Source organism: Colobus angolensis, unplaced genomic scaffold (assembly GCF_000951035.1).
Source record: "Colobus angolensis palliatus isolate OR3802 unplaced genomic scaffold, Cang.pa_1.0 Scaffold199, whole genome shotgun sequence".
Taxonomy (NCBI): Eukaryota; Metazoa; Chordata; class Mammalia; order Primates; family Cercopithecidae; genus Colobus; species Colobus angolensis.
In genome coordinates, this window is record NW_012115143.1 from 1212956 (window position 1) to 1236186 (window position 23231).

Below are 23231 nucleotides of genomic sequence, written 5' to 3' on the forward strand. Positions count from 1 at the left end.
TAGCTGGCATTACAGGCGTGTTCCACCACACTTGGCTAAGTTTTGTATTTTTAGTAGAGACAGGATTTCACCATGTTGGCCAGGCTGGTCTTGAACCCTGATCTCAGGTGATCGACCCGCCTTGGCCTCCCAAAGTGCTGGGATTACAGGCATGAGCCACCCTTCCTGGCCTAGTATTTGCATTTTGAGAGGCAAGTCTAACTGTCCTTTATCACTCTAGACAAACGCTTGATACTCTTGCATAAACCAGCACACTTACAAGACAAAATGACAATAATAATAACAATAATAATAATACCTAGAAACTCACACACTGAGAAGGGGGCAGTAAATAATAATAGAGAGGAGAGAAAAGTCAGCATGGCATTCTAGATGAGAAAACTGAAGCAAGTTCAACTTTCTACATGGTAACTGTGATTATGTAGTTGATATACAAAGTAATGACTGTGGGCCTTCAAGAAGAGGTTAAAATACATTCATTATATTAATGAGTGCATCTTAGAAAGATTTCTTTCAAAAGGTAGTTGAAGTTTTTTTGCTTTAAGGAGTAATTCTCAATCATCTGGAAATTTAACTTCTGTGGAATACCTCTTTACCTCTTAAAGGAAATGTTAATGCATTATATTGAGATTATTATTGCAACGGAATTTTCAAAAATGTGAGTGTGCTTTTTTTTGTTTCTAGAATCTATAAGACACATATCTGTTCCAGGTATAGTGTCTACTAAGACAATTTCATAATCCAAAAAATATGGAGTAAAGGAGCAAATAGTTGGTTAGCAAGGATATCGAGTGCAACATAGAGATTAACAAAGAGGAAAGGCTATGAAATAAAATACGTATAGATGGCTAGTCTCATATATTTGCATTATTTCTATAAATGCATCTCATGATATATGTAATCAGAGTTATAGTTATTTATCTCCTCCTTTTTTGTCCATTGCCTCTTTTAGGTCCATGGTTTTTTGGTGAAATCATTGATGGCAAATTGGGTTGCTGCTTTTCCTTTGGGATATTTGTTAATGGACATTTCCTACAAGGCAGCATAACATTTATAATTGGAATTCTCCAGGTAAGAAGTCAGAAAGGCAATTTAAGAACATCTTGGCCTTGTCGGACTAATTGCATAACAGTTATGAATTAAATCCAAAATCCAAAATTAAGTACCATAGATCATCTTTTCTACTTTACTTGCAGGGGAGTCTTTAATAAAAGCTTCATTTGCTTTTAAAGTGCTTCCTAAACTCCTTCTACCACTGTCATGTAAACATCTAAAATACATTTTTTATTCCCCGAGACAGCATTGCGCCGTGGCCCAGGCTGGAGCACAGTGATGCAATCTCGGCTCACTGCAGCCTCCGCCTCTTGGGTTCCAATGCATTTCTTGCCTCAGCCTCCTGTGTAGCTGGGATTACAGGCATGTGCCACCATGCCCGGCTAATTTTTGCATTTTTAGTAGAGATGGGGTTTCACCATGTTGGCCAGGCTGGCCTCTTAACTCCTGACCTCAGGTGATCTGCCCGTGTTGGCCTCCCAAAGTGCTGGGATTACAGGCGTGAGCCACTGTGCCCAGCCTTATTTCAGTTTTCTATTATGTAGATGGAGGCTGTCTCTAAGGAACTCTCTCATACCAAATGAATCCTGAGCCTTACCAAAAGGCAGGGTTTTTTCCTTTGTAAGTGTTTACGTTCATATTCTTTTTTTTTTTGAGACGGAGTCTCGCTGTGTGGCCCAGGCTGGAGTGCAGTGGCTGGATCTCAGCTCACTGCAAGCTCCGCCTCCCGGGCTCACGCCATTCTCCTGCCTCAGCCTCCCGAGTAGCTGGGACTACAGGCGCCTGCCACCTCGCCCGGCTAGTTTTTTGTAGTTTTTAGTAGAGACGGGGTTTCACCGTGTTAGCCAGGATGGTCTTGATCTCCTGACCTTGTGATCCGCCCGTCTCGGCCTCCCAAAGTGCTGGGATTACAGGCTTGAGCCACCACGCCCAGCCTACATTCATATTCTAATAAATAGTACACTAATAATGGATTTCATGTATCATCCAGACCCATGACTCCCAAATCTATATCTCTGATCTTGACCTCTTCTCTGCACTTCAAGTGCATCTATATCCAATGGCCACAGATGTCTAACAGGCATCTCAACTTCATATGATGTCTCTCTAATAGGAACATTATTTCCACCCCAAACCTGTTCTTCTGTTTTTCCAGTTTTAATAAATGACTCCACCATTCACCTGATTTCTCCAAGATATATCCTCAATCATTCTCTTTCCTTCATACCCTGTATCTATTTCACCAGCAAGCTCTACCTTATTTGATCTGCTTCCAGTGCATATCTTGAATCCATCCACTTCTCTCTATTTCTGTTACCCTAATCTAAATTGTAATTATTTCTTGCCTGGGTCTTCTCCCTGATATTCTTGCCTGCTTGCTCTCAGTTTAATACCAAGCATCCAGTGTGCTCTTTTAAAAACTTTACAATCAGCTCACTTACTTTTCAGCTTGAAATGCTTTGAAGCAGAGCAGTGATCTGGGTCCTGCCGACTGCCCCAATTTCCACCTGGCTTATGCTCTGCATGCACTTCCTTAGAGGCCAAGACCTCTCCCATCTCTGGGCTTTTCATTTGTTCCTTCTGCCTAGAATGCACTTCCCTCCACTGATTTATTCCTGTCCTGGCCTCTGAGAGCCTTTCTCCCCATTATCTTCTTATGACCCAGTTCTTTCCTTCATTGAACTAATCACAATCTGTAATTATATTTTTTGTTTTTTTTTTGGTCTTTGTCTTCTCCCTGTTAGAATGTTAGCCTATGACAGACCTTTTCTAACTTGTTTGCCATTGTGTCCCTAACTTGGAGCCTAGCTCATGCCTGCCACATAATGGGTGCTCAATAAATATTTGTTAAATGAATGAATCATACAGCAGCTCAACTTGGATTATAATTTAGATCTTCTAATTTATATATCTTCTAATTTATATTCCAGTACTTAATCATGCTACCTCAAACAAAAATGGAGATTAAAAAAAAAATACTGACAGCCAAGCCCTCCCCTCACTCCACCAAAAAAGAGGAGTTGTTGTATGTGTGTGTATACATTTACTCAGTTCAATTCCAGCTTAACACCACTGGGTATTAACTGTGTATATGATACTGTACTACAAGTTGGGACTTCAACATAAATTAAATGATACCCGCCTCTAAGATGAATAAAAGGACATGAGCAAATACACAACTAGCCACAAGTCAGCTGTTGTGTTATAAGCAACTGTGTTTGAAGTAAATTAGCTAACCCCAAGACAGAAAGCAGCATATTCTTAGGATCCACTAATGATGCATTATTAAGACCAAACTCTTCCAAGGACTTGGGAGTAAGCTATGGCTCTGTTCTTTTCCAGCTGGCATTTTTTAACATACCCTTGATGGCTTACATGTGTTGGAGCTTGCTGCAGCGGTGCTTTGGTCACAACTTCAGGTCTCATCTCCATCAAAGAAAATACTTGAAAATTATGCCTGTTCACCTACTTATGCTACTGCTGTACATCTGGCAGGTTTATTCCTGCTACTTTCTTTATGCGACATACGGCACCCTAGCTTTTTTATTCTCCCCTTTGCGGACCTGGTTGACACTGCTGACACCTGTTCTTATTCGTTGTGTGTGGACACTGAACTCCGCCAAGCTTGGAATCTTCATGGTGCAGTTAAAAAGCCACCTGAGCTCCTGAAGGCCATGTCTCACCATTGGTAGCCGGGCAGAAGCCCAGCCTGTGTCTGTAGCCCAGGCCTCTACCCCAGTAGCAGGTGGAGGGCCAGTATTGGTGGGTGAGCTTTAGGGAGCTGCTGCTCGTTTGGACTCCTGGATGTTGGAGGGATTACCTGTTTCGACGAACGGAGGCAGGATGGCGCACTTCCGGGTTCTTCTTCACCACCAGCTCTTCCCGCGCGCGCGAAAATGCAGCCACCGCCCAGGGAAGGTGCAGACCAACCAGGCATGCGCCAGGTGACGTCAATCTGAAGAGACCAAGATTTACCTGGTCGCACCTGCGGAACGCCCCCCCGACACGCCCGTGCCCCGCCTATTGCCCTCCCACTCCTAGAAAAGCCGCTCTCCGCCAGTGAGCCACGCGGCCTTCTCACAGCCCCACTCCTGTCGGGATGTCAGGACTGTGGGAACTCCGTCTGAGAGCCCCACTGGGGGGGGGGGGGACTCTGTCGGCCTTCTTTGCCGGAGGCCGACAGACTTCTTCCCCACACCTTAGGTTACCAAAATAAACTTGCAGGTTTTGCTCCTACACTTGCCTACCCGCTGGTTCTTTTGTGCCCGCTCTGGTGGTCTTAGAAAAACAAATCATTACCCACTACTGATACCTGCAGAATGGACTGCAGAAAAGTCTCAAAAATAATGCCTTTATTCCTTCCCTCCTCAAGGAGGCAAAGAGTTGATTTATCTTTGTGAAGAGAAAACCCTTATCTAGGACACCCACAGGGTAGGGGTTGGGTGTGTGTACGGGAGTGTCTGAGGCCCAGTGTGTTTTTTAGGGGTTACCCCATGTAAAGCACCTACCGCTGTGCTTGGAATTCAGCAGCCGTCAAAGGTGCAATTTCAGGGGCAGGGAACCTTTGAGGATCTGGGCCCGACCCTGACCACCGCTGAGATATTAGTTCCCAGGCCTGTTTTCCCACAGGATTGTGGGCTCTCTGCTTCCTTAGTCGGAAGTGTTTTCAACTGATCAAATAAATGAATGAATGATGAATAAGAAAGACCGTGAGCCTGAGCTTTGCTCGTGTGGCCTCGCTTAAGGAGCGAGAGAAGGCGTGGCCTGACCTGGCCTCTGGGATGGTTGGTGCTGGACCTCTGGGGACAGGGCGGGGCTGGAGGAGGTGTGGCCAGGCCTGGTCTCTCATAATGGAATGGGTGGTGCTGGACCTCTGGGGGCGGGGCCGGGGCTTGGGGCGGGAGGAGGCAGGGCTGGGCCTCTGGGGCGGGGCTGGACGGCTTGTTGCCGGAAACGAGCCATTGACGCTGTGGCCCGGAAGTGGAGTGGCTGTCGCAGTGCGGCTCCGGCAGTGAAGGCGGAGGCTTGTGTTTGCGGCCTTCGGCAAGCGACTGACATGGCGAGCGCAACTGCACCTGCAGCCGCAGCCCCCACCCTGGCTCCACCTTTGCAGCAGCTCCGGCACTTGGCGGAGGAGCTGCGGTTGCTCCTGCCTCGAGTGCGGGGTGAGCTGACGGAGTTGGAACGCGCGACGGCAGGGGCGGGATCGGGGAGAGGCCGGGCTCGGGGTCGCGGAGTGGGCAGGCTGGGGCGGCGGCGGGGAGCCGGGCTCGGGCGAGGGAGGTACCTCCTCTTACCTCAGCTTTTCCATTCGCCACCATTCGGCCCCCACACGCCACACCTACAAGTCGGCGAAGCCCAGGAGACCACCGAGGAGTTTAATCGAGAGATGTTCTGGAGAAGACTCAGTGAGTGCGCCTCCTGTCCGGGCTCCCCTTGCCTCAGTTCCTCCAGCATCCCGACCCCTTTCCCTCTCCGCCAGGGAGGGGACTGCCCTCCCCCGCTGCATCCTTTCTGTGAGATACCTTACCCATCTCAGCAACTGAGAGGGTGAACTAGAATTCTAACATCGACATTCGGGAGGTGTTTTTGAGAAGTCTTGGTCGGTAAGGGAACGCGTATCTTCCAAGTCCGTGCAGCACTAATGTATTGGCACCTGCCTTCTCTTCGGCCACCCCCCAGATGAGGCAGCTGTGACAGTATCAAGGGAAGCCACGACTCTGACCACAGTCTTCTCTCAGCTTCCACTGCCATCTCCACAGGTGGGCTTCACTTTCCGGGAATCCTTGGGCTGCCGAGTTACACCTTAGGAATCCTCTAATTTTCTTTCCACCTTTTACACGCATGCCAGGAGATTTATTTTCTTCATCTGTCCAATGAGGTTACCGTTTTTTACTTCACAGGATTGTTGTGAAGACCGAATTGCCAAGTGCAGTTCCTGGCGCGGAGTAGGCAGGTCTTATAAATATTGGTTCAATCTGAAGTTCACCCTGATTGTTTCTTTTCTGATAATTTTTTAAGCACTTTTTATTTGCTGAGTGTTTTCACATACTTGTTGGCCATCTGACAGATGAGCAAACAGGCTCAGAAGCTCAGGTTAAGATTTAAAAAAAAGCAGGGGAGCTAGAATTTAAATCAAGGTCTATCTGATGTCTAAGGTACACCTATTCTGTTATACTACATAATACCCTTTTTATATTATTTTTTATATTTAATCAGTAACATGCAGATAGTATAAAATTCAGAAGATATCAAAGTTAAGTGTGTTAAGTTTATCGTTCCATCCACTTTCTCATTTTTGTCTCCCCCAGTTCCTTTTGCATTATTCCACATATATTCTGTGCATATATACATTCATAAACATTTATCTTGTATGTGTCAGCTTCTTTTTACACAAATGGTAAGATACCATAAACACTGTTCTGGATCTTCCTTTAAATAAATTAACAATAGAGCTTAGAAATCAACTCTTAGCAGTTACCATAAAGTTGTTCCGTTCTTTGTAATGACTGCATGGTATTCAATAGACTAGATATAAACATAATTTAACCATACTCTATGTGGACATTTAAGCTGTTTCCAACTTAGAATTACTGCAAACAACGTCGTGATGAATTACCTAATTCTGTGTATGTATGTATATCAGTAGAAAACATTCCCGGAAGTGGAATTGCTAGAACAAAGAATTTATGCGTTTTAAATATTCCTTTATTATTAAACTGATGAAAGTAAACATGTTGGCTGTGACCACGTATGCTCTATGCTTAGTTTTTCTAGAGCTATGTATCCTTAATATGGGAGTAAGATTCTTTTAAAATGGCATATTCATTGCCTTATTTGATTTTCATAGTCAATAGTTTTAATTTTTCAGTCTACATGTACAGGTGTTTGGAAAGAATATAGGTATCTTCTGCTGCATGTACCTACAGTGATAAACTCTCTCCTCCTCACATACCTTTGAGTTTTTTTGTTTGTTTGTTTGAGACAGAATCTCACTCTGTCACTCAGGCTGAAGTGTGGTGGCAGTCTCGGCTCACTGCATCCTCTGCCTACCGGGTTCAAGCACTTCTCCTGCCTCAGCCTCTCGAGTAGCTGGAATTACAGGCACCCGCCACCATGCCCAGCTAATTTTTGTATTTTTAGTTGAGACGGGGTTTCACCATGTTGGGCAGGCTAGTCTCGAACTCCTGACCTCAAGTGATCCGCCTACCTTGACCTCCCAAAGTGTAGGGATTACAGGCGTGAGCCACCGTGCCTGGCCTACCTTTGAGATTTGTGACGAGGAAACAAGAAGATGAATTGTATGAGAGCACTTGAAAAGATTCGTGGAAAATAGACTATTTCAAAAAGAGTAGTTAATATTATCTTATTTTTCTTATCTGCTAACCCCTTTCAAATACACTTAGGACTTGCTGCTAAAACTCACTGCAAGTAAGATATCACAAGGAGGCAGCATAGAACTGATTTTCTATACATGCTCAGGATAGTAGTTTCACTCATAGATGAAAAATTAGAATTTGGATTTATTTGAAATATATACAAATATTCAAGTATATACATATATTCAAATAAATATGTATATGTATATATGTGTGTATATATACACATACATACACATGAATCATCATTGCCTTCTTAAGATCTCACCACTTTAGTCCTACTAAAAGATGGGTAGTTTTTGTTTTGTTTTTTTTTTAAATTCCAGTCTGTATGGAATGATACTTTAATAAAATTATGTGCTTGGATGTTGAATAAATGTCAAATTGCCATAAAAGTTTCTAAACACTCTCAGTCACTGTCCTTATCTCATCTCTGACTGGTCACAAACAGTTTGTAGACTGGCTCCAACCTGGACCACATTTATATAGTATTGACTTAGAATTTAAGTCAATTGAGGACAAGGAAGATGAGAAAGCCAGTGACCACCTAGAAGGAAAATAGTTAACATGGAGCATTGTTGAGTCCATGCTAGTTACCTTTAGTTACATACTGTGATTCTGTTAAGAGAGAGAGACCTGGTTAGTGATCTAATAACCATGGTCTGTCAGTCAGTCTGTCTGTCTATCTCTCTCTCTCCCTCTCTTTTCTGTAAAGGGTCAGTTAGTAAATATTTTAGATTTTGTAGCCAACTACCGAACTCTGCCCTTGTAGAGCAGACACAACGACAGACATTTAAACCAATGAGTATGACTCTGTCCCAATACACTTTATTTACAAAAACAGGCAGTGGGGCCTGAGTTGGCCTGAGGACCACAGTTTGCCAACTCCTGGTCTAAGAGATCATGAATATCTTGGGATACAGTGTATCAGGAATAAGTTTTTTCCTGCTGTTTCTTAATGGTTTATTGAGTTGTCAGCCCAATGTCTACTATATAGCTAAATCCTCTCTGGTATGTGGTGAGTATAGCAGAGGGTCTACCTTCATACCAGGGCTTCAGAAAATGTTTGATGATGCTGTGGAACTATCTGCCTTAGCAGTGGCTTACACCTGTAATCTCAGCACTTTGGGAGGCCGAGGGAGTTGGATCACCTGAGGTCAGGAGTTCAAGACCAGTGCAGCCAACATGGCAAAACCCCATCTCTATTAAAAATACAAAAAATTAACCAGGTGTGGTGGTGGGCGCCTGTAATCCCAGCTACTTGGGAGACTGAGGCCGGAGAATTGCTTGAACCTGGGAGGTGGAGGTTGCAGTGAGTTGAGACTGTGCCATTGCACTCCAGCCTGGGTGACACAGCGAGACTCTGTCTCAAAGGAAAGAAAAAAAAGAAGTATTTGCTGTATTCCACAGTAAAAGGGTTGACCACTATGATCTAATCTGTTTCCTTTTTCATAGGAAACCCAGAAGTTCTGTGAACAAGTCCATGCTGCCATCAAGGCATTTATTGCAGTGTACTATTTGCTTCCAAAGGATCAGGGTAAGCCACATAAGTGTTGCATTTCTCATGTAGATCTTTGCTAATATTGTGGATTATGTCCTGTGACTTTTACCTTTACCCGACTTGAACATATAACTTTCTCCCATAAAATACAGTCAAGGATAATTTTGTAATGTAAGTGACTTAAATAATCAAGCCATTATTCTAAGATACAGATGCTTTGTTCCTATGACTTCCCATCTCCCCTACCTTGCCTGACTTGTAAGGCTTTTAATTCTCACAGGCTTCTCCCTCTTCAACCTGTTTTAACACCACAGATGCTGGCTGGCTCTCAGCCCCATATGCAGGCTCAGGCCATCCTTACTTTTCTCCACCCATATTATATCTCACCCTATTTCTGAACATCTTCATAGGTTAAATGGCCTCCAGCCCTGCCTGTAGAATCATGCATTGATTATAATGCCAAAATTATAACTGAATACATGTCATGGATCTTCAGGGTTACTCAAGTGGCTTAAACTTCAAGTGTTTCATCTACAGTTGTTAAGAGATCACGGTCTTTAACGAATGAATACATGGTGTCACAGAAAGATTTTGTTCCAGATCTCTTTTAAAGAAAACACTAAGGAATGGCAGGAGGGGCAAGAAAATGCCATGGGGATATAAGTAAGACCTGAGTTTTGTGTTAGCATGTAGGTTAAAGCATGTGGGTGTACATTACCTTATAGTTCTGTAATGCTTAGACTCAGGAAAGCAGATGGTGCTTCTGAAAAGAACACCAGGCTGCTTATTCTTTGGGTTTGGCTCACAGGGATCACCCTGCGAAAGCTGGTACGGGGCGCCACCCTGGACATCGTGGATGGCATGGCTCAGCTCATGGAAGTACTTTCCATCACTCCAACTCAGAGGTAGTGATGCCACAGTTTAGGTTATCAGTTATTGGGGTTCCTTGCCTAAGAGGGGAAAAACGCATTTTAACAGCAAAGTTACTGACAGCTGAGAGTAATGACCAGCAGGAAGGAGCTTTTTAGGAGACAGGAACCTAGGTTATTAATTTATCCTTACTGATTTATTTCCCCAGCCCTGAGAACAATGACCTTATTTCCTACAACAGTGTCTGGGTTGCATGCCAGCAGATGCCTCAGATGCCAAGAGGTGAGTGAAAGTGGGAAGTGGGCCGTGTCTGCTGCCCAAAGCAGAGAGACCTCTCATGTTTAGCTTCCAGCTTTGTGACATATATGTATTTGAATTTAGATACACAGTCTGGTGAAATATATATATTTTATTATCAAAATTAATAGGTAGGTATTAATACTTTTTGTCATTCTCTAGTTCTCATACTTCTAAATTCCACTCCCCTTTGCTGTGGCTCTGTCTCTTGTTGAACAAACATGGTTTGTTTTCTAGTCCTACCCCAAGAGTAGTATTATGGAGCACACCAAAGCAGTTATGAGGTAGAGACAGCTAAGCCAAAACGGTGGTTGTCCAAGAGGACCATGATGATAAACATCATGTGACCATTTTATTCCTTCTTGTGGTGAATAAAATACAAGCTTTTTAAACCCCTGTCTAGATACCAGGGGATGTAGTGAGAAGAATTTTTTATTACACCACCACCCTTGTCAACCGTCCTTGGCACTCCCTTCAATAGGAACAATGTGGTTCCTTGCAGCCTTAAGAAAATTCTTGGGGTTTTCCTCTAATTCTAGTGCTTCTGATTTTTCACTCATAGATAACAAAGCTGCAGCTCTTTTGATGCTGACCAAGAACGTGGATTTTGTGAAGGATGCACATGAAGAAATGGAGCGGGTGAGGGGACCTCCATCATTGGAAGGCAACTCCTTGACTAGTAGATGAGAATTAATTATAAAGAGAGATTTCCTGAGCATTGCCAGATAGGTCCCCTTCTCACTACTGTCCTCTGTCTTCCATCTCCCACTCCTTGTTAGTGTGTGATTTACTACCATTCCTCGTAAGGAGAGCGAGAAACAGGGTTTATGAAATGATTCTACTCTGCAGCCGTTAGTGAAGTGGCTGGCTAAGGTATTTTTTTTTTTTTTTTTTTTGAGATGGAGTCTTGCTCTGTCGCCCAGGCTGGAATGCCGTGGTGCAATCTCGGCTCACTGCAAGCTCCGCTTCCTGGGTTCATGCCATTCTCCTGCCTCAGCCTCCCGAGCAGCTGGGACTACAGGTGCCCGCCACCACGCCCAGCTAATTTTTGTATTTTTAGTAGAGACGGGGTTTCACCGTGTTAGCCAGGATGATCTCAATCTCCTGACCTCGTGATCCGCCTGCCTCGGCCTCCCAAAGTGCTGGGATTACAGGCGTGAGCCACCGCGCCTGGCCTGGCTAAGGTTTTTGGACAACTAAGGCACGGTGGTAAAAGTGTAATAGGCCTTTTTTTTTTTTGCATTCACATACATCATGGTATGTCTTAGGCTGTGGAAGAATGCGACCCTTACTCTGGCCTCTTGAATGATACTGACGAGAACAACTCTGACAACCACAATGATGAGGATGATGTGTTGGGGTTTCCAAGCAATCAGGACTTGTATTGGTCAGAGGATGATCAAGAGCTCATAATCCCCTGCCTTGCACTGGTGAGAGCATCCAAAGCCTGCCTGAAAAAAATTCGGATCTTAGTGGCAGAGAATGGGAAGAAGGATCAGGTGGCACAGCTGGACGACATTGTAGATATTTCTGATGAAATCAGCCCTAGGTAAGCATGATCTCCACTTGAAACATCTGAGCAGCAGCTTTCTGATCTCAATTTGTACTGGGAAAAAGCTGGGAAAACAAGGTTTTCCAGTTTTTTTATATTTTGAAATTTTCCAGACCTATAGGAAAGTTAAAAAAGTATCTTCGGTGAACACTCCTACATCCATCTATTAGATTTGCCTATTGTTCACATTTTTTTCCTATATTGGTTTATTTCTCAGATAGATGTTTCATATTTATTCCAGAATGTTTTGAGAGTAAATTGCAGACAGCAATGACATTTCACCCCTAAATACTTCAGTATGTATCTCCTGAAATGCTCTTATTCCTCCTCCACATCCAAGATGTGGGTTATCACATCCAAGAAATTTGACATTGAATATAACAATATTATCTAATATTCAGATTTCTCCAATTGTCTCTATCTAAAATGTCATATAAATTCAGGGTTCTGTCAAGGTCCCACATTGCATTTAATTGTCATCTCTGTAGTCTCTTGAAATCTAGAACAGTTCCTTTGTAATCTTTTTTAAAAAAATCAACATTTTAAAAAGAAACCAGGTCAGTTGTCTCATAAAATATCCAACAACCTGGATTCATGTGATGGTTCTCATTTTTGCAAGAATATCGTATAATTGAGTGTTTTATACATCTCACTTTATCATATTAGGGAGGCACATGGTGTTGGTTTGCCTCATTATTGGTGGTACTAAATTTGATCACTTAAAGTGGTGCTTACTTTAGTAAAGTTATATTTTACTCTAATTTTAGCTTCCATTGATGACCTGCCTGCCTGTATTAGTTATTAAACTGATGTTTTCATATCCTCACATTTTTGACTAAATTGATCATGCACCCTACTATGAACCAAGGGAATTTTTCCCCCCAACTTCCTAGTGAAATGGGGTATGTGTGTTTCAATAAAGACTGGGTGAAGGCTGGGCGCGGTGGCTCAAGCCTGTAATCCCAGCACTTTGGGAGGCCGAGACAGGCGGATCATGAGTTCAGGAGATCGAGACCATCCTGGCTAACACGGTGAAACCCTGTCTCTACTAAAAATACAAAAAACTAGCTGGGCGAGGTGGCGGGCGCCTGTAGTCCCAGCTACTCCGGAGGCCGAGGCAGGAGAATGGCATAAACCCGGGAGGCGGAGCTTGCAGTGAGCTGAGATCCGGCCACTGCACTCCAGCCCGGACGACAGGGCAAGACTCCGTCTCAAAAAAGAAAAAGACTGGTTGAACTCATTCTGTATTGGTTGCAGTTGCCCAATTTTAAAAACTGACAGGCATTTCTGTGACAGTTTCTTACTGTTGACATCCATAGTTGTGTACTAGAAACAACCTGGCTGTGTTTCTTTTTTTGTTAATGATTACTTTTGTTTTCTGCTCTTAGTGTGGATGATTTGGCTCTGAGCATATATCCACCTATGTGTCACCTGACCGTGCGAATCAATGTAAGTACTGGCTTTGAGGGAATAGCTACAGACCTAATGGGTGGAACTTCACTAATCACTAGTATTTCCTCTAAGCTATAGGGTACATATTTATTTGTCACATTTGGATGCAAGTACAACAGTAATGTCACAGTTCTTGCATGTGTTTGGGGTTGATAAATATTTGCTGAAGTTGAATTATAATAGCCATGAGCTTTGATAGTTCTCTCTTCCATAATCATCTGGGTAATCTTTTAGAAAAGCCCAAAGGCCTTAGAAAATGCTGCTTTAAGGCTGGGCGTGGTAGCTCACACCTGTAATCCCAGCACTCTGGGAGGCTCAGACCGGCGGATCACCTGAGGTCAGGAGTTGAGACCAGCCTGGCCAACATGGCAAAACCTTGTCTCTACTAAGAATACAAGGCCAGGCGCGGTGGCTCACGCCTATAATCCCAGCACTTTAGGAGGCCGAGGTGGGCGGATCACGAGGTCAGGATATTGAGACCATCCTGGCTAACATGGTGAAACCCCATCTCTACTAAAAATACAAAAAATCAGCCAGGCGTGGTGGCGGGCGCTTGTAGTCCCAGCTGCTCGGGAAGCTGAGGCAGGAGAATGGCGTGAACCCGTGAGGCGGAGATTATAGTGAGCCGAGATCACGCCACTGCACTCCAGCCTGGGCTACAGAGCGAGACTCCATCTCAAAAAAAAAAAAGAGAATACAAAAATTAGCCGGGCATCATGCGCCTATAATCCCAGCTAACTCAGGAGGCTGAGGCAAGAGAATCACTTGAACCCAGGAAGTGGAAGTTGCAGTAAGTCGAGATCGCGCTACTGCACTCCAGCCTGGGCAACAGAGCAAGACTCTGTCTCAAAAAAAAAAATAGAAAATGCTTCTTTGAAAAGAAAGTCTTAATTACAGAGTAATTTAGAACTTCTCAACCTGAAGTCACAAGTTTCTAATTTCTAGACTAGGCAGCAATTAGATTGAACTCTAGCTGTTCATGAAGTAGCTGGCTGAGGTCACAAGTTTCTAATTTCTAGTCGAGGCAGAAATAAGTGTTCCAGAAACATACTCTGTTCTAATACAAACAGTGTGATTTAACCATGGAGAGTCAAGTTTCTTATAAAAATCTGATTTTATTGTATTCTTTGAAGTTCTGTGCTGTGCCCTTTGCTAGAGAGACTTCTGTTCTCTCTAATGTTATTGGCAAGAGCAGTAAAACTGCCAAATAGCTTATATTTTACAATCAAATGTATCAATTCTAGTAATAACTGATAAATTGAATAATGGAAATTAGATTTATCAGAAGTGTCTTCATGATGTACAAACACCTTGAAGTAGAATAGGATCCTTTTGGGCATTAACTTTTTTGGCACTAACTTTTAAAAAATTGACTTCCTAAGAAACAAATGTTTTTAGCAATATGCCTAGTCAGCTATCCCAAACACAGTATCTGCTCTAGCAATTTTAAAATGTGTACTGCATATGCATCTTATATGTATTGATATTTTATATTAAACGTCTCCATGTTATCCTTATATTGGTGTTCTTAAAATTCTTTATGCTTTTTTTTTTTTTTTTTTAAAGGAGCCTTAGTCATTTCTGCTTTATATTTTGAGCTATCAGCATTTGGGACCAATTCAGGTTACATTTTCCTTTTTCTGTCCTTTTTTAAATTGAAAATATTTTAGATCTAAAAAATTTGTTAAAATGTTATAGCAATGGTGTTAACAAGATCTTGCTAAATGAAAAGAACCCGTATTCCTGCCACCCTAACCTAATCAGCATTTTTAAGTTTTGCATACTTCCTTCAGATTCTTTTTCTAAATAATTTTTTTATTACTTGGGTTTTTTAAAATATTTGAGCTCACCTTTTTATGGTAGGGCTCAGGGTGAATAACTTCTGTGTTTCTTTTCTAGTCTGCAAAACTTGTATCTGTTTTAAAGAAGGCACTTGAAATTACAAAGTAAGTACAAAGACTTCTCAGATAGCTTTTTGAGAGTAAAACGGAACTCCTGTCCAGACATTCTCAACTCCCTAGCCCCCATTTCAAGGAGTGGGAAAGGGTGGGTGTGGGATTTTCTTTCAACTTCAATTGTGGGGCAGCTGAGATTCTGCAAAGAAGCTTCCCTTTAAAAAAATTCTAGTTTTCCCTGTGCTCCCTCCTGAGGGTAGGTTTTCCCTTGATGCCCTAATAAGTTTAACTTGTTTCTTTCCTATTCTATTCTCAGAGCAAGTCATGTGACCCCTCAGCCAGAAGATAGTTGGATCCCTTTACTTATTAATGCCATTGATCATTGCATGAATAGAATCAAGGAGCTCACTCAGAGTGAGCTTGAATTATGACTTTTCAGGCTCATTTGTACTCTCTTCTCCCCCTCTCACCATCATGGTCAAGCTCTGATGTCTGCTTTTAAAATGGAGCTAGAATGCTTGCTGGATTGAAAGTGAGTGCCTGTCTATATTTAGCAAGAGACACTATTACCAAAGATTGTTGGTTAGGCCAAGTTGGCACCTATTTATAAACCATATGCATATAATATATTTTTCTGTGCTATATATGAAAAATAATTGCATGATTTCTCATTCTTGAGTCATTTCTCAGAGATTCCTAGGAAAGCTGCCTTATTCTCTTTTTACAGTAAAGTGTGTTGTTTTCATTGTAAAGATGTTTATGGTCTCAATAAAATGCTAACTTGCCAGTGATTAAACGAGTGCCCTTCAAAAGTGTCTTTTTTTTTCCAGAAATACAGTGGATTGAGACTAGAACATTGCTTTCATTTGGGTTTGTAGGTTTAAAAATCTGATTCTGATCAGAAGTATATTTAGAATAAAACACTTTATTTATAAAAGATTACTCCAAAATTCATCTTAGTATTTCACCATGTTATATATTATTATCAGCAAGTCCTTCTGAATATTATCCCAGATTACTCCCTGTCTCACAAATATATTGGCATTGAGCTCATTTGTTACGTTTGCCCACCTTATTGAACAGATTTATTTTCTTTATACCTACTTGTGTTGTCGTCTGTTATGTGTGTCCCCAAATGTAAATACCAAATTTTTATAAATTAAAATTTTTTAGCGTATTAGAGATTTTATGTAATTTTAAGGGCCTTTTCAGTTCATCCCTTTGCAAAACCATCACCACTTAATTGTACTTTTGCATCGGTCTAGAAGACTGCATATTGGAAAGCAGCGTAAACCTGTAATGATGTATATTCTGGTGAGCTGAATAGGGCCTTATGCATGTCCTGCAGGTCTCCGCCACCTCTCATGCCCATCATCTTCCTTCTGTAGGTGTAATTCATCACATATGCCTTTCTGCCCTCTTTAGGTATAATCAGCAACAGCAGTCATTCTTTAAGTGACTAATGTATACTTGGGGTTGAAATTCTTTAAACCAAATGAGTTTTAATTGACTGTTTTGAAGTGCCATTTTGTACTGTTAACAAGTGTCATAAAGGGAAGGAACTAGAATCAAACTGATAGAGTGCCAAGGCAACAAAATAACAAACAAAATAACTTTGTACAACAGGAGACTAGTTCTTTTATCCTTTCATATAGAGCCTATGTTTTATATACTTTTATATTTCTCTGCTGGACCAAATTCATGTTATTAACATCAGACTTTAATTGTGGGATACTTAATGAATATAGAACGCTAATATAAAGACCTATCTATAGCTGAATTTTTCTTTCAGGTCCTATATTGTATAACATTGTTCAGTCATGTTTGGATCTTTAAGGATAATGATCAGGGAAAGCACTGATCAATGTAAATTTTTTTTTTTTTTTTTTTGAGATGGAGTCTCACTCTGTCCCCCAAGCTGGAGTGCAGTGGCACAATCTCAGCTCACTGCAACCTCCGCCTCCCAGGTTCTCAAGCGATTCTCTGGCTTCAGCCTCCCAAGTAGCTGGGACTACAGATGCATACCACCACACCCAGCTAATTTTTGTGTTTTTAGTGGAGATGGGGTTTCACCATGTTGGCCAGGCTGGTCTCGAACTCCTAACCTCAGGTGATCTGCCCACATCAGCCTCCCAAAGTGCTGGGATTACAGGTGTGAGCCACCGAGCCCAGCTTGATCAATGTAATTTTGAGATTGCCTAAAAATTCCATTTTGGGATAATATCCCACTTCATCAGAAATGTAAGAATGATTTAAGTGTTAGATCCTTTCCCTTACCTCTAAGTTACGAATGTATTAATGAGCAGTAAAATGGTTGCGAAAAACCTGAACCTGAACAATCTGAATGTACTCTTTAAAGGTAACTGAGTACCTTTTCAAAGGCTTCTTTTTGTCATTTCAGCCCAGTAGTGTCTATTGTAAGACAACTGGTCTTCATGGCTGCCTTAGCTGAGGTAACAGAAATAAACATCTTGTCTATTGATTTCTGGGAATCTGATTTTGTTCTTGGTCACTCTTCTGCTTATCCTGAATGACTACTCATTTGTCTGATAAAGTGATGTAGTTTGGATATTCAACCCTGCAAACCTCATGTTGAAATTTGATCCCCAGTGTTGGAGGTGGGGCCTAATGGGAGGTGTTTGGATCCCTCATGGATGGATTGGTTCCGTCCTTGGGGTAATGAGTGAGTTCTTGCTCTATACATCCCTCCCCCACCCCAGAGCGGGCTGTTAAAATGAGGCTGGCACCTGGCACCTACCCCCCACCACCCATTCTTGCCCTGTGATCTCTGCTCACGTTGGCTCACTTCACCTTCCTGCATGAGTAGAAACATCCTGAAGCCCTCACTGTTTCTTGTACAGCCTACAGAGCTGTGAGCCAAAGAAACCTCTTTTCTTTTAAACTACCTTGGCAGGAGAGTGGTGATAGAGCTGGAAGTTTAAGCTGAAAGTTCAGGGGCTACCACGGTGACATTTTTATAGTTGGTTAGGTTCTGGAACATGTTGCAGTCCATTTCCACAGTGAGCCTCTGGAGCCCCACATGTGTCGGCGTGAACTGGAAGTTGGTACACATGGTGTTTTCGGGCCACACTGAACCAAATCTGAAATAAAGGAAAAGGCAGGTGCTAATTCTGTCCCAGGTTCATTGCTCTGCTGGTCCCAGTGACTTTGATCCTTCCTTGCTTGAAGAGGTGGACCATGCAGAAATAAACATCTAAGTACCTTGCTATTAAAATGGAAGTGTTTATAAAGGAATAGAAGACAGGAACCGCCCAATGCTAAGCAACTGCATGGTTGAGAAGAGATACATCCTAAGGGCTTCCAAGCTATATCTGTTGTTCCTTTTGTCATCTGTGACTTCCTTCTGGTTCAATTCCTGGTAATCATACTGGAGTTTGTTTGGAAGAATGATATGGTTTGGCTCTGTCCCCACCCAAATCTCAACTTGGATTCTATCTCCCAGAATTCCCATGAGTTGTGGAAGGGACCCAGGGGGAGGTAATTGAATCATGGGGGCTCGTCTTTCCCATGCTATTCTCGTGATAGTGAATAAGTCTCATGAGATCTGGTGGACTTATCAGGGGTTTCTGCTTTTGCTTTTTTCTCATTTTCTCTTGCCACCACCCTGTTAGAAGTGCCTTTTGCCTCCTGCCATGATTCTGAGGTCTCCCCAGCCATGTGGAACTTTAAGTCCAATTAAACATCTTTTTCTTCCCAGTCTCAGGTATGTCTTTATCAGCAGCATGAAAACAAACTTAATACAGTAAATTAGTATGAGTAGATTGGGGCATGGCTGAAAAGATATCTGAAAATGTGGAAGTGACTTTGGAACTGGGTAACAGGCAGAGATTGGAGCAGCTTGAAGGGCTCAGAAGATGACGAAAATGTGGGAAAGCTTGAAACTTCCTAGAGACTTGTTGCATGGCTTTGCCCGAAATGCTGATAGCAATATGGACAATAAAATCCAGGATGAGGTGGTCTCAGATGGAGATGAGGAACTTATTGGGAACTGGAGCACAGGTGACTCTTGTTATGTTTTAGCAAAAAGACTGGTGGCATTTTGCCCCTGCCCTAGAGATTTTTGGAACTTTGAACTTGAGAAAGATGATTTAGGGTATCTGGTGGAAGAAATTTCTAAGCAGCAAAGCATTCAAGAGGTGACTTGAGTGCTGTTAAAGGCATTCAGTTTTATAAGGGAAGCAGAGCATAAAAGTTTGGAAAATGTGCAGCCTGACTATGCAATAGAAAAGAAAAACCCATTTTCTGGGGAAAAATTCAAGCTGGCTGCAGAAATTTGCATAAGTAGTAAGGAGCCTAATGTTAATCCTGAAGATCAAGGGGGAAGATGTCTCCAAGCCATGTCAGAGAACTTCATGGCAGCCCCTCCCATCACAGGCCCGGAGGCCCAGTAGGAAAAAGTGGTTTAGTCGGCCAGGCCCAGGGTTCCTGTGCTGTATGCAGCCTAAGGACTTGGTGCCCTGTGTCCCAGCTGCTCCAGCAGTGGCTGAAAGGGGCCAACATACACCTTGGGCTGTGGCTTCAGAGGGTGGAAGCCCCAAGCCTTGGCAGCTTCCACATGGAAGCTGTGTTGAGCCTGTGGGTGCACAGAAGTCAAGAACTGAGGTTTGGGAACCTCCATCTAGATTTCAGATTATCTATAGAAATTGCTGGGGGCCCAGGCAAAAGTTTGCTGCAAGGGTGGGGCCCTCATGGAGAATCTCTGCTAGGGCAGCGCAGAAGAGAAATGTGGGGTCAGAGCCCCCATACAGAGTCCCTACTGGGGCACTGCCAAGTTGAGCTGTGAGAAGAGGGCCACCATCCTCTAGACCCCAGAATAGTAGATCCACTGACAACTTGCACTGTGTGCCTGGAAAAGCCACAGACACTCAACGCCAGCCCATGAGAGCAACTGGGAGGGATGCTATGCCCTGCAAAGCCACAGGGGCAGAGCTGCCGAAGACCATGGGAACCTACCTCTTGCATCAGTGTGACCTGGATGTGAGACCTGGGGTCAAAGAAGATCGTTTTGGAGCCTTAAAATTTGACTGCCCTGCTGGATTTTGGACTTGCATGGGCCGTGTAAATAACTCCTTTGTTTTGGTCAATTTCTCCATTTGGAATGGCTGTATTTACCCAATACCTGTACCTCCATTGTATCCAGGAAGTAACTAGCTTGCTTTTGATTTTACAGGCTCATAGGCAGAAAGGCCTTGCCTTGTCTCAAGTGAGACTTTGGATTGTGGACTTTTGGATTAATGCTGAAATGAGTTAAGACTTTGAGGAACTGTTGGGAAGGCATGATTGGTTTTGAAATGTGAGGACATGAGATTTGGAGGGGCCAGGGTGGAATGATATGATTTTGCTGTGTCTCCACCCAAATCTCAACTTGAGTTCTATCACCCATTCCTCAGAGGAGGGACCCACGGGAAGGTAATTGAATTACAGGGGCTGGTATTTCCCGTGTTATTCTCGTGATAGTAAGTCTCATGAGATCCGATAGGTTTCTCATGGGTTTCCGCTTTTGCTTCTTCCTCATTTTCTCTTGCCACCACCCTGTTAGAAGTGCCTTTTGCCTCCCGCCATGATTCTGAGGCCTCCCCAGCCATTTGGAACTGTAAGTCCAATTAAACCTCATTTTCTTCCCAGTCTCGGGTATGTCTTTATTAGCAGCGTGAAAACAAACTAATACAAAGAGCTATAGCTTTGGAACCCTTGCTTATTGCTAAGCACAGTGGATGTAGCAGGGTTATGGAGAGGATGTCAGTATGTCAGCAGATGGCGTTTGGAGCCTTGTCAGCAACCTCCTGGCCTGCCTATAAACCTTCTTTTGGTGACAGACTTCCTTTGGGGAGCTTTGCCCCACAACTGATTTGGGAGATCACAAAAGTCCGGTTAAATGTTGATAGTCCCTCCTCTCGATTTCTTGGCAAGAATGACTCATTTAAGTTTCATGAGGCTGAGGCAGTGGCTCAGTAACCCAAACACCTGCTAGGGACCTCAGGGATGGTAGGAGTAGGTATCTTGAACTTTATACTGTCTATTCAACTAAGGATGCAGTAGACATAATGAAAGAAGATATTTGCAACATCTAAAACCAACAAGGGACTAATACCTGGACTATACAGGAAAATTCTACAAATCAATAAGAAGGAAGTGCAGAAACACCAAAGGAAAAGTGGGCAAAATAAAGACAAACTACTTACTGAGGAGAAGACATAAAAGGCTAACAAACATATGAAGAGTTGCAATTAAAATAACAGTAAGATATTACTTCATTTTTATTAGACTGGAAGAAAATGTTAATAGCTGGGTATTGCCAGGAATGAAGGAGAGGTAGGAATACAGAAACTCTCATGTACTGCTGGAGGGAGTGGAGACTCCTGCAGCCACTCTGCAAAGCTGACAGTACCTGGTCAAACCACATCATATCCTGTGACCCAGCAATTCTATTCCTGGGTATATATATCCCCAGACTCCACCAAATTTTCAAACAAGTATATAAGGAGACTTGTGTGAGGATGTTCACTGCAACATTATTTGCAGTGTCAGAGAGTTGGAGGCACTCTGGGTGCCCATCTCTGTGGAGTGGAGTGGTAGAAAGTGGTGGGTGTACATGATGAAATATTTTGTAGCAGAAGACGTATGGGCATAAATCTTAAGAACACAGTTCTGAGTGAAAAGAAAAGCAATTAAATATAAATTTATATATAAAGTTAAAAATACAGGCTCATGAAAGCAACAGTACACATTTCACATGTACGAATAAAAGGATATGAAGGGTGGTGGTGAAAATGGGAATAAAAGGGAATAAATTAAACAAAATTGTGTATTGTGGCAGTGACTACCGGAATGTACCCCTCTGACCACAATGAGAGATAGCCTGGCCTCCCTTCATTACTCTCCAATACCTAGCCCTAATGCCCTTGCCTACATTCACAGCAACACCCAGGCTCTCCCTGCAGGATCAGGGCAGCAACCAGGGCAGGTGGGTGCCCAAGGGGCCCACACAGCCTGCCTCACTCCCATCCTCTTGCAGATATGGTGGTCCCAAGATGAGGGAAGCCACTTGGTAGCCCTAATCCTTTAGTTCAGTTTCTGGGGGTATCTGCTGTCTGCATGGACATGGCAAAGAGAGAGTCTGTCTCTTGGGCCCCACCTTTCTGACCCATTGAGACATTTCAGGAGGATTAGAAGCCTGCCATCGCTTACCTGTAGCTCCTCTCTCTGTGAATGAGCCCCCTTCCCAGGATGGAGATCACACAGTCCTCCATGGGGGCATCTAGGGAGTTCTGGATGCTGACTGAGACTGTGAGGGGTTGATACTGCTCTGCTTTCTCTGGCATCTGTGGGAAGAGGCAATACTTGGTGTGGATGCCAAGGGCACAGCCGCAGTCACTCTCTCCTCCCATGCACCCCTGTACCCTCCTCAGTAAGTTTCCTCATCTCTACCAAGCTGACCCAAGCTTCACAGCTGACATTTTCTACTGCTCTACCTGCGCCTCCTGCGTTTATTCCCACCCTTGGTCCATCACTGATGATTTCTGACGTTGCCTCTCCTCTAGGCAGACCCCTTGGAGGGTTTCCCACTGTCTTCGGAATTCAGTTTACATTGTATTCAACATTCTTCACGGTGTGCCCCCAACCCCCCTCTCCCACCTCACCTGTTCTTCCCATGACTAAGTGACATCCCAGTCCCATCAGGGACTGTCCCATCCCCAGCACATCCCTCAGGCTACCTTCCATTGCACCTCTTTGTTGTCTTCTTCTGTCTTCAGTGGCCTTCCCCTACCTCTGTACTGAAAGCGTACCCATTTTTCAAGGCCCAGCATAGATGTCATCTCTTTCATAAGGTCATCCCCGAACCCACCAGCTGGAATTAATCCCCTTTGCTTCACTTATTCCGTAGCAACTTTGTGCATCTATTAAAGCACTTACCTGGAAGACCAAATGTTGTGTCTGCCTAACTAAACTATAACCTGCTAGAGGGCAGGGATCAGATCTCTTTCATTTTGGCCAGGGTAGACACATGGAAAGAGGGCTGGACCAAGAGCCATAAGCCTCTAGAACGTCCTGTTTTTATTATCATGGGCCATGTTGCTCTCTAGGGCTCAGTGTTTTTCATCTGAATAATGGGAACACTTCTACCTCACAGGGCAAAGAAAGAAAGAAAAGAGAAGAAAAGGGGAGAGGGAGAGAGAGAGAGAAAGAAAGGAAAGAAAGAAAGAAAGAAA

General features: G+C 43.2%; 3 protein-coding genes across 7 annotated transcripts in view; 2 read left to right on the forward strand and 1 right to left on the reverse strand.

The window, feature by feature from the left end:
* TMEM62 (transmembrane protein 62) overlaps positions 1-3811 on the forward strand; it is a 46488-nt gene extending 42677 nt beyond the window's left edge. The window contains exons 12-13 of the mRNA XM_011941125.1: positions 953-1071; positions 3397-3811. Coding sequence (XP_011796515.1) covers positions 953-1071; positions 3397-3723 — 446 coding nt within the window. The 3' untranslated portion in view covers positions 3724-3811. The remainder of the gene's footprint in view (positions 1-952; positions 1072-3396) is intronic.
* Positions 3812-4732: 921 nt separating this feature from the next.
* On the forward strand, positions 4733-15796 carry CCNDBP1 (cyclin D-type binding-protein 1). Of its 3 annotated transcripts, none has more exons than XM_011941123.1 (11): positions 4733-5219; positions 5403-5462; positions 5737-5816; positions 8889-8970; positions 9743-9839; positions 10013-10086; positions 10664-10740; positions 11370-11650; positions 13042-13102; positions 15005-15051; positions 15317-15796. In XM_011941123.1, exons 1-11 carry the CDS (start codon positions 4910-4912, stop codon positions 15429-15431), a joined length of 1284 nt encoding a protein of 427 aa, XP_011796513.1. In that variant the 5' UTR covers positions 4733-4909; the 3' UTR covers positions 15432-15796. The 3 variants fall into 3 exon arrangements, with proteins under 3 accessions (XP_011796513.1, XP_011796514.1, XP_011796512.1); XM_011941124.1 differs by having other exon boundaries at positions 15005-15055; positions 15323-15369; XM_011941122.1 differs by having other exon boundaries at positions 4823-5462.
* Positions 15797-17907: 2111 nt separating this feature from the next.
* The window catches only part of EPB42 (erythrocyte membrane protein band 4.2), a 24035-nt gene continuing 18711 nt past the window's right edge, over positions 17908-23231 (reverse strand). For all 3 annotated transcript variants that reach the window (XM_011941127.1, XM_011941128.1, XM_011941129.1), the window contains 2 exons: positions 22210-22343; positions 17908-18101 (listed from right to left, as the gene is read on the reverse strand). In XM_011941127.1, the coding sequence (XP_011796517.1) occupies positions 17939-18101; positions 22210-22343 (297 nt within the window). In that variant the 3' untranslated portion in view covers positions 17908-17938. The remainder of the gene's footprint in view (positions 18102-22209; positions 22344-23231) is intronic.